The 8197-nt window shown below is 33.6% G+C and overlaps 1 protein-coding gene and 1 pseudogene across 1 annotated transcript; both read left to right on the forward strand.

Moving 5' to 3' along the window:
* Positions 1-1413: 1413 nt before the first annotated feature.
* On the forward strand, positions 1414-2592 carry LOC119614729 (sulfotransferase family cytosolic 1B member 1-like). Its single transcript, XM_037970844.1, has 5 exons — positions 1414-1673; positions 1735-1864; positions 1927-2274; positions 2310-2377; positions 2448-2592. Exons 1-5 carry the CDS (start codon positions 1414-1416, stop codon positions 2590-2592), a joined length of 951 nt encoding a protein of 316 aa, XP_037826772.1.
* A 2616-nt stretch (positions 2593-5208) lies between these two features.
* On the forward strand, positions 5209-8138 carry LOC119614726 (annotated as a pseudogene).
* Positions 8139-8197: the final 59 nt, after the last annotated feature.

Below are 8197 nucleotides of genomic sequence, written 5' to 3' on the forward strand. Positions count from 1 at the left end.
GTTCTACTGTTCTAGTTCTGTTCTAGTTCTGTTCTAGTTCTGTTCTAGTTCTGTTCTAGTTCTGTTCTAGTTCTGTTCTAGTTCTGTTCTAGTTCTGTTCTAGTTCTGTTCTAGTTCTGTTCTAGTTCTGTTCTAGTTCTGTTCTAGTTCTGTTTCTAGTTCTGTTCTAGTTCTGTTCTAGTTCTGTTCTAGTTCTGTTCTAGTTCTGTTCTAGTTCTGTTCTAGTTCTGTTCGAGTCTGTTCTAGTTCTGTTCTAGTTCTGTTCTAGTTCTGTTCTAGTTCTGTTCTAGTTCTGTTCTAGTCTGTTCTAGTTCTGTTCTAGTTCTGTTCTAGTTCTGTTCTAGTTCTGTTCTAGTTCTGTTCTAGTTCTGTTCTAGTTCTGTTCTAGTTCTGTTCTAGTTCTGTTCTAGTTCTGTGCTAGTTCTGTTCTAGTTCTGTTCTAGTTCTGTTCTAGTTCTGTTCTAGTTCTGTTCTAGTTCTGTTCTAGTTCTGTTCTAGTTCTGTTCTAGTTCTGTTCTAGTTCTGTTCTAGTTCTGTTCTGTTCTAGTTCTGTTCTAGTTCTGTTTTAGTTCTGTTCTAGTTCTGTTCTAGTTCTGTTCTAGTTCTGTTCTAGTTCTGTTCTAGTTCTGTTCTAGTTCTTTTCTAGTTCTGTTCTAGTTCTGTTCTAGTTCTGTTCTAGTTCTGTTCTAGTTCTGTTCTAGTTCTGTTCTAGTTCTGTTCTAATTCTAATTCTCCTCTAGTTTAAAAAGTAAAAAACAAAAAGTTTATTTAGAAATTTTAAATTTTGTTTAGGTGAATAAAATTTTTTATAGCTAAATTTTAATAGTTCCACTTAAATATTTAGTCTAGTTTTGGTAATCTTAATGATATATTAACTTAATTAATCTTAGGCTAAGTAAGGTATTAAAAAAATACTATTTTAAAATTATTTTCAAATGAATTAAAGAACCCACAATAAAAGTATTTAATAAACTTAATACTCCATTTATTATACTGTTTATAGTTTTTTCAATTTCTAAAAACTTGGAAAGATCTTAAATACATTTTTATTATTGTCTTCTTATCACAGCCTTGTAAATGAAAACAAATCATAAAATAATTATTATAGAATGATAAAAAAATCTTGATTTTTAGTTTTTGCCAAAACTGATACTATTTATCACCCCAAAGAAGAGGGATTTAAGATATGAGTGTACCCACCATTGGTACCGCTCTAATCTAATCAAAGCCTGAAGGTAATGTTAGCAGGAATTTTAACGAATAATGTAATTTGTAATAATTTATGTTAATGATCAGTGATTTAGTTTATGTACAGATTTGAAACGAGCAACATTGTCCAGCAATATGGTAGCTACAGCAGACATTCTGAAGACGAAGGAACATGTCAGTGAAGCCTTGTCAAGGCTTCGTCCCATGAAAAAGTATGCCACCGAGGGTAGAAATATTCCCTTAAAGAAAAACTGGTCAGAGACCTGGTGTACTTTGTCGACTCATTTTGAAACTGTTTGTGATCAATATTTTAATTTGGAATTGAGTAAAGATGATGTCTTTGTGGTGACTTTTATGAAATGTGGCACTACTTGGATGCAGGAATGTGCCTGGTTGTTGTTGAATAATTTAGATTATGAGAAATCAAATGAGGAGGTTGTTATGATCAGGAGTCCTTTCTTAGAGTGAGACAATAAAGCATTTGGTAATCATGTTAATCTATTAACATTTTGGATCTGTTTTTAGTTTCCACAGCATTACACCTGGTCTACGAAATCACGTTGAGTTGATTGAAAAACTACCCAGTCCCCGTTTAATTAAATCCCACTTACCGGCCAATTTATTGCCTTTACAAATCTGGGAAAAGAAACAAAAGGTAAATTTTTAGACTTTAAACAACAGTCCCTATAAAAACAAACTTTTTCACTCCAATTTCAGATCATTTATGTGGCCCGCAATGTTAAGGATGTCATTGTCTCCTCCTATCACTTTGTAAAAAATTTACAAATGTGGCATGGTGCCAATTTCCATGAGTATGTTGAAGATTTCCTTAATAACGACATCATATACACGCACTTCTGGTCGCATATAGTGGACTTTTGGAAAATGCGTAATGAACCTTTCATATTCTTTGTCACTTATGAAGAAATGAAACGTGATTTGCCAAATGTTTTGAAAAGACTGTGTGTGTTCCTAGAAAGACCTCAATTGTCAGAGACAGAAATGGAGGGACTTATGCAACATTTATCATTTGATAGTATGAAAAGTAAGTGGAATTACTTATTTGTGAAAATTCCGAAATTAATTGAATTAATTTACAGATAATAAAAAAAACCAATTTGACCTATTTACTCAAAGACGGCAATCCTGCCGTTAAGGAGGAGTTCCAGTAAGTTATTTTTTTGAAATTACAAAAACTTTTATAAGCTTTCCCATATAAATACCTAATTTCTTTTTAGATTCATGCGCCGCGGTATGGTGGGTTCTTTTAAGGATGAATTAACTCCGGAGTTGATTGCTAAAATCGATAAATGGTCTGCAGATTTTTTGGCTCAACATGGTTTGAAAGAAGAGGATATTTTTGGTAAATATAGGTGGTATTAGACTAGCTTTTGGCAATTTTTCCATGTACAAATGTTTTTAGGATTTAAGATAAAAAAATTCAAATAAACTTTTGTTTTTCGACTTTTCCGTATTACATCAAATTCAGTTCAGTTCTAGTCAAGTTCTAGTTTCTAGTTCAGTTCTAGTTTCTAGTTTCAGTTCTAGTTCAGTTCTAGTTCAGTTCTAGTTCAGTTCTAGTTCAGTTCTAGTTCAGTTCTAGTTTCAGTTCTAGTTCAGTTCTAGTTCAGTTCTAGTTCAGTTCTAGTTCAGTTCTAGTTCAGTTCTAGTTCAGTTCTAGTTTCAGTCTAGTTCAGTTCTAGTTCAGTTCTAGTTCAGTTCTAGTTCAGTTCTAGTTCAGTTCTAGTTCAGTTCTAGTTCAGTTCTTAGTTCAGTTCTTGTTCAGTTCTAGTTCAGTTCTAGTTCAGTTCTAGTTTCAGTTCTAGTTCAGTTCTAGTTCAGTTCTAGTTCAGTTTCTAGTTCAGTTCTAGTTCAGTTCTAGTTCAGTTCTAGTTCAGTTCTAGTTCAGTTCTAGTTCAGTTCTAGTTTCAGTTCTAGTTAGTCTGTTCAGTTCTAGTTCAGTTCTAGTTCAGTTCTAGTTCAGTTCTAGTTCAGTTCTAGTTCAGTTTCTAGTTCAGTTCTAGTTCAGTTCTAGTTCAGTTCTAGTTCAGTTCTAGTTCAGTTCTAGTTCAGTTCTAGTCAGTTCTAGTTCAGTTCTAGTTCAGTTCTAGTTCAGTTCTAGTTCAGTTCTAGTTCAGTTCTAGTTTCAGTTCTAGTTCAGTTCTAGTTCAGTTCTAGTTCAGTTCTAGTTCAGTTCTAGTTCAGTTCTAGTTCAGTTCTAGTTCAGTTCTAGTTCTAGTTCAGTTCTAGTTCAGTTCTAGTTCAGTTCTAGTTCACTTCTAGTTCACTTCTAGTTCAGTTCTAGTTCAGTTCTAATTCAGTTCTAGTTCAGTTCTAGTTCAGTTCTAGTTCAGTTCTAGTTCAGTTCTAGTTCAGTTCTAGTTCTAGTTCAGTTCTAGTTCAGTTCTAGTTCAGTTCTAGTTCAGTTCTAGTTCAGTTCTAGTTCAGTTCTAGTTCAGTTCTAGTTCAGTTCTAGTTCTAGTTCAGTTCTAGTTCAGTTCTAGTTCAGTTCTAGTTCAGTTCTAGTTCAGTTCTAGTTCAGTTCTAGTTCAGTTCTAGTTCAGTTCTAGTTCGGTTTTAGTTCAGTTCTAGTTCAGTTCTAGTTCAGTTCTAGTTCTAGTTCTAGTTCTAGTTCAGTTCTAGTTCAGTTCTAGTTCAGTTCTAGTTCAGTTCTAGTTCAGTTCTAGTTCAGTTCTAGTTCAGTTCTAGTTCAGTTCTAGTTCAGTTCAAGTTCAGTTCATGTTCAGTTCTAGTTCAGTTCTAGTTCAGTTATAGTTCAGTTATAGTTCAGTTCTAGTTCAGTTCTAGTTCAGTTCTAGTTCAGTTCTAGTTCAGTTCTAGTTCAGTTCTAGTTCAGTTCTAGTTCAGTTCTAGTTCAGTTCTAGTTCAGTTCTAGTTCAGTTCTAGTTCAGTTCTAGTTCAGTTCTAGTTCAGTTCTAGTTCAGTTCTAGTTCAGTTCTAGTTCAGTTCTAGTTCAGTTCTAGTTCAGTTCTAGTTCAGTTCTAGTTCAGTTCTAGTTCAGTTCTAGTTCAGTTCTAGTTCAGTTCTAGTTCAGTTCTAGTTCAGTTCTAGTTCAGTTCTAGTTCAGTTCTAGTTCAGTTCTAGTTCAGTTCTAGTTCAGTTCTAGTTCAGTTCTAGTTCAGTTCTAGGTTAGTTCTAGTTTAGTTTTATATTTTCTTTTTTTGCGTTGGAAACTTCATCTGAAAATGTTCAGTTGGGCTTGATATTAACTTTGCTGTTAAAATTGAAGATGTTTTTAAAACACTTGTGCTAGATCATTTGAACCGATTACCCAAAGATATATATTGATTAAGTGGCCTTGATTTAAGGGCTAGCTGATAGCAAAATAATATTGTTTAATACATATAATTTTAAAGCTTTTGATTTAATTCTTTAATCAGTATTGATATTCTCAAGGTTTTCAGATCTGCCCAAAATTACGTAATATATTAACAGTTAGTAAGGGGCCTGGCGAGCTAAACAATCTCTTCTGTCTACCCAGAGCATTAAAAGTGTTCCGTATATTTTTTACAGCTAATTTGAGATAAAAACATATATGTATTATTACTCTGTATTAGTGTTGATTTAAAAATAGGCCTTCACACTGAACTCAAATCTTATCTCTTGCAAATAAAATTGAAAATGTAAACAATAGTTTTATGTCTACTAATAATTACTCTTGATTTTATAAATTCTACTTAAATCACGTTTGCCAAAACTGATAGCAAATTTGTAGCCCAACAAAATGTACAGATTTTCGTCAAAGAACTTCTTTAATATATGTCAGTCAACATGACTTGACAATATATTACTTTGAATATACATATTTGATACATTATTGACGCTACCTCCAATCTTATCACAGCTATTATGTCTTGAATATGTTTTGTTTATTTTAAATTTGTTATAAAATTAAAATTAATAATAAATGTTTAAATGATAAAGAAATAAGAAAGATTTTAATTAACTTGTTGAAAATTTCTGAAGTGCATATTCAGTTGTCAAAGAGAGATTAGACGGTTAAGATTGAGATTAAAGTAAGCAATAAGCATTAGAATGGTGCATCAAAATATTTTAAAATCGTTGGAACATAAAAGTGAAGCTACCAAAGCTAGATTACCTTATCCCGTAAAAAGATACTCAACTGAGGGTAAAATATTCCTTTAAAGAAAAATTGGGCTGAGACTTGGTGCACTTTACCCGCACATTTCGACAAGTTTTTGAAGATATATTGAATTTTGAGTGCGTGTGACGATGTTTTCGTGGTGACTTTTATGAAGTGTGGCACTACTTGGATGCAGGAATGTGCCTGGTTATTGTTGAATAATTGGATTTTGAAAGTCCAAGGAAGCAGCTGTTATGATCAGGAGTCCATTTATAGAGTGAGTAGAATTGGTAGATATTTTCATATATTTTTAGAGCTTTTGAAAGCTCATCGGTTCAGTTCTAGTTAATTCTAGTTCAGTTCCAGTGCAGTTCTAGTTCAGTTCTAGTCTAGTTCAGTTCAAGTTCAGTTTCTAGTTCAGTTCTAGTTCAGTTCTAGTTCAGTTCTAGTTCAGTTCTAGTTCAGTTCTAGTTCAGTCTAGTACAGTTCTAGTTCAGTTCTAGTTCAGTTCAGTTCAGTTCTAATTCAGTTCTAGTTCAATTCTGGTTCAGTTCTAGTTCAGTTCTAGTTCAGTTCTAGTTCAGTTCTAGTTCAGTTCTAGTTCAGTTCTAGTTCAGTTTTCTAGTTCAGTTCTAGTTCTAGTTCAGTTCTAGTTCAGTTCTAGTTCAGTTCTAGTTCAGTTCTAGTTCAGTTCTAGTTCAGTTCTAGTTCAGTTCTAGTTCAGTTCTAGTTCAGTTCTAGTTCAGTTCTAGTTCGTTCTAGTTCAGTTCTAGTTCAGTTCTAGTTCAGTTCTAGTTCAGTTCTAGTTCAGTTCTAATTCAGTTCTAGTTCAGTTCTAGTTCAGTTCTAGTTCAGTTCTAGTTCAGTTCTAGTTCAGTTCTAGTTCAGTTCTAGTTCAGTTCTAGTTCAGTTCTAGTTCAGTTCTAGTTCAGTTCTAGTTCAATTCTAGTTCAGTTCTAGTTCAGTTCTAGTTCAGTTCTAGTTCAGTTCTAGTTCAGTTCTAGTTCAGTTCTAGTTCAGTTCTAGTTCAGTTCTAGTTCAGTTCTAGTTCAGTTCTAGTTCAGTTCTAGTTCAGTTCTAGTTCAGTTCTAGTTCAGTTCTAGTTCAGTTCTAGTTCAGTTCTAGTTCAGTTCTAGTTCAGTTCTAGTTCAGTTCTAGTTCAGTTCTAGTTCAGTTCTAATTCAGTTTTAGTTCAGTTTTAGTTCAGTTCTAGTTCTGTTCTAGTTCAGTTCTAGTTCAGTTCTAGTTCAGTTCTAGTTCAGTTCTAGTTCAGTTCTAGTTCAGTTCTAGTTCAGTTCTAGTTCAGTTCTAGTTCAGTTCTAGTTCAGTTCTAGTTCAGTTCTAGTTCAGTTCTAGTTCAGTTCTAGTTCAGTTCTAATTCAGTTCTAGTTCAGTTCTAGTTCAGTTCTAGTTCAGTTCTAGTTCTGTTCTAGTTCAGTTCTAGTTCAGTTCTAGTTCAGTTCTAGTTCAGTTCTAGTTCAGTTCAGTTCTAGTTCAGTTCTAGTTCAGTTCTAGTTCAGTTCTAGTTCAGTTCTAGTTCAGTTCTAGTTCAGTTCTAGTTCAGTTCTAGTTCAGTTCTAGTTCAGTTCTAGTTCAGTTCTAGTTCAGTTCTAGTTCAGTTCTAGTTCAGTTCTAGTTCAGTTCTAGTTCAGTTCTAGTTCAGTTCTAGTTCAGTTCTAGTTCAGTTCTAGTTGCAGTTCTAGTTCAGTTTCTAGTTCAGTTCTAGTTCAGTTCTAGTTCAGTTCTAGTTCAGTTTCTAGTTCAGTTCTAGTTCAGTTCTAGTTCAGTTCTAGTTCAGTTCTAGTTCAGTTCTAGTTCAGTTCTAGTTCAGTTCTAGTTCAGTTCAGTTCAGTTCTAGTTCAGTTCTAGTTCGTATCTAGTTCAGTTCTAGTTCTGTTCTAGTTCAGTTCTAGTTCAGTTCTAGTTCAGTTCTATTCAGTTCTAGTTCAGTTCTAGTTCAGTTCTAGTTCAGATTGTTCAGTTCGAGTTCAATTCTAGGTCAGTTCTAGTTCAGTTCAGTTCTAGTTGAGTTCAGTTCTAGGTCTCTGACAATTTACGTTCACTTTCTGAAAGTGGTTTCAAAAGTTTTGTAAATTTATTTAACCTCGAGAATCAGGAAAACATTCTCCTTTATAAATGTGTTTAAAATATTTTTGTATTTATAGCTTCCATGGTATTGTTCCCGACACCCCTAGTCCCATTGAAATGTGCAAACAATTATCAAGTCCCCGGTTGATCAAAACTCATATGCCTGCTAATTTAGTGCCCTTACAAATCTGGGAGAGAAAACAAAAGGTAATTAAGCGACTCCCGCATGTCTGCCGAGATATCCTATTATATTTTTGATTTCGTAAATTCCAGATGATCTATGTGGGCCGCAATGTTAAGGATGTCATTGTCTCTTCTTATCACTTATCAAGGACTTGGACTTGTGGCGCGGCAATAGTTTTCAGGAATATGTAGAAGATTTCCTTAACAATGAAATTCTTTATACTCATTTCTGGTCGCATATAGTGGACTTTTGGAAAATGCGACATGAGTCCTTTATATTCTTTGTCACTTACGAAGAAATGAAACGTGATTTGGCGGGGGTATTACAAAGACTCTGTACATTTCTAGAGAGGCCGCAATTGACACCTCAGGAATTGGAAAAAGTAGTGGAACATTTGTCCTTTGGTAGCATGAAAAGTAAGTTGGATAATCATATTTCATTACTAAGTTTTAGTAAGTCTATTAAATTCCTTTTTTTACAGAAAATAAATACACCAATTTGACCTATTTACTCAAGGAGAATATGCCTGGTGTTAAAGAAGATTTCCAGTAAGTTTTCTGTATTACTTCCTTTAAGAAAAATTTAATTTATTGTTCGGTTTTCTGTCTTTT

This window comes from Lucilia sericata, unplaced genomic scaffold (genome assembly GCF_015586225.1).
Source record: "Lucilia sericata isolate MDLA Ls3-8-SP2 unplaced genomic scaffold, ASM1558622v1 Contig003300F_arrow, whole genome shotgun sequence".
Taxonomy (NCBI): Eukaryota; Metazoa; Arthropoda; class Insecta; order Diptera; family Calliphoridae; genus Lucilia; species Lucilia sericata.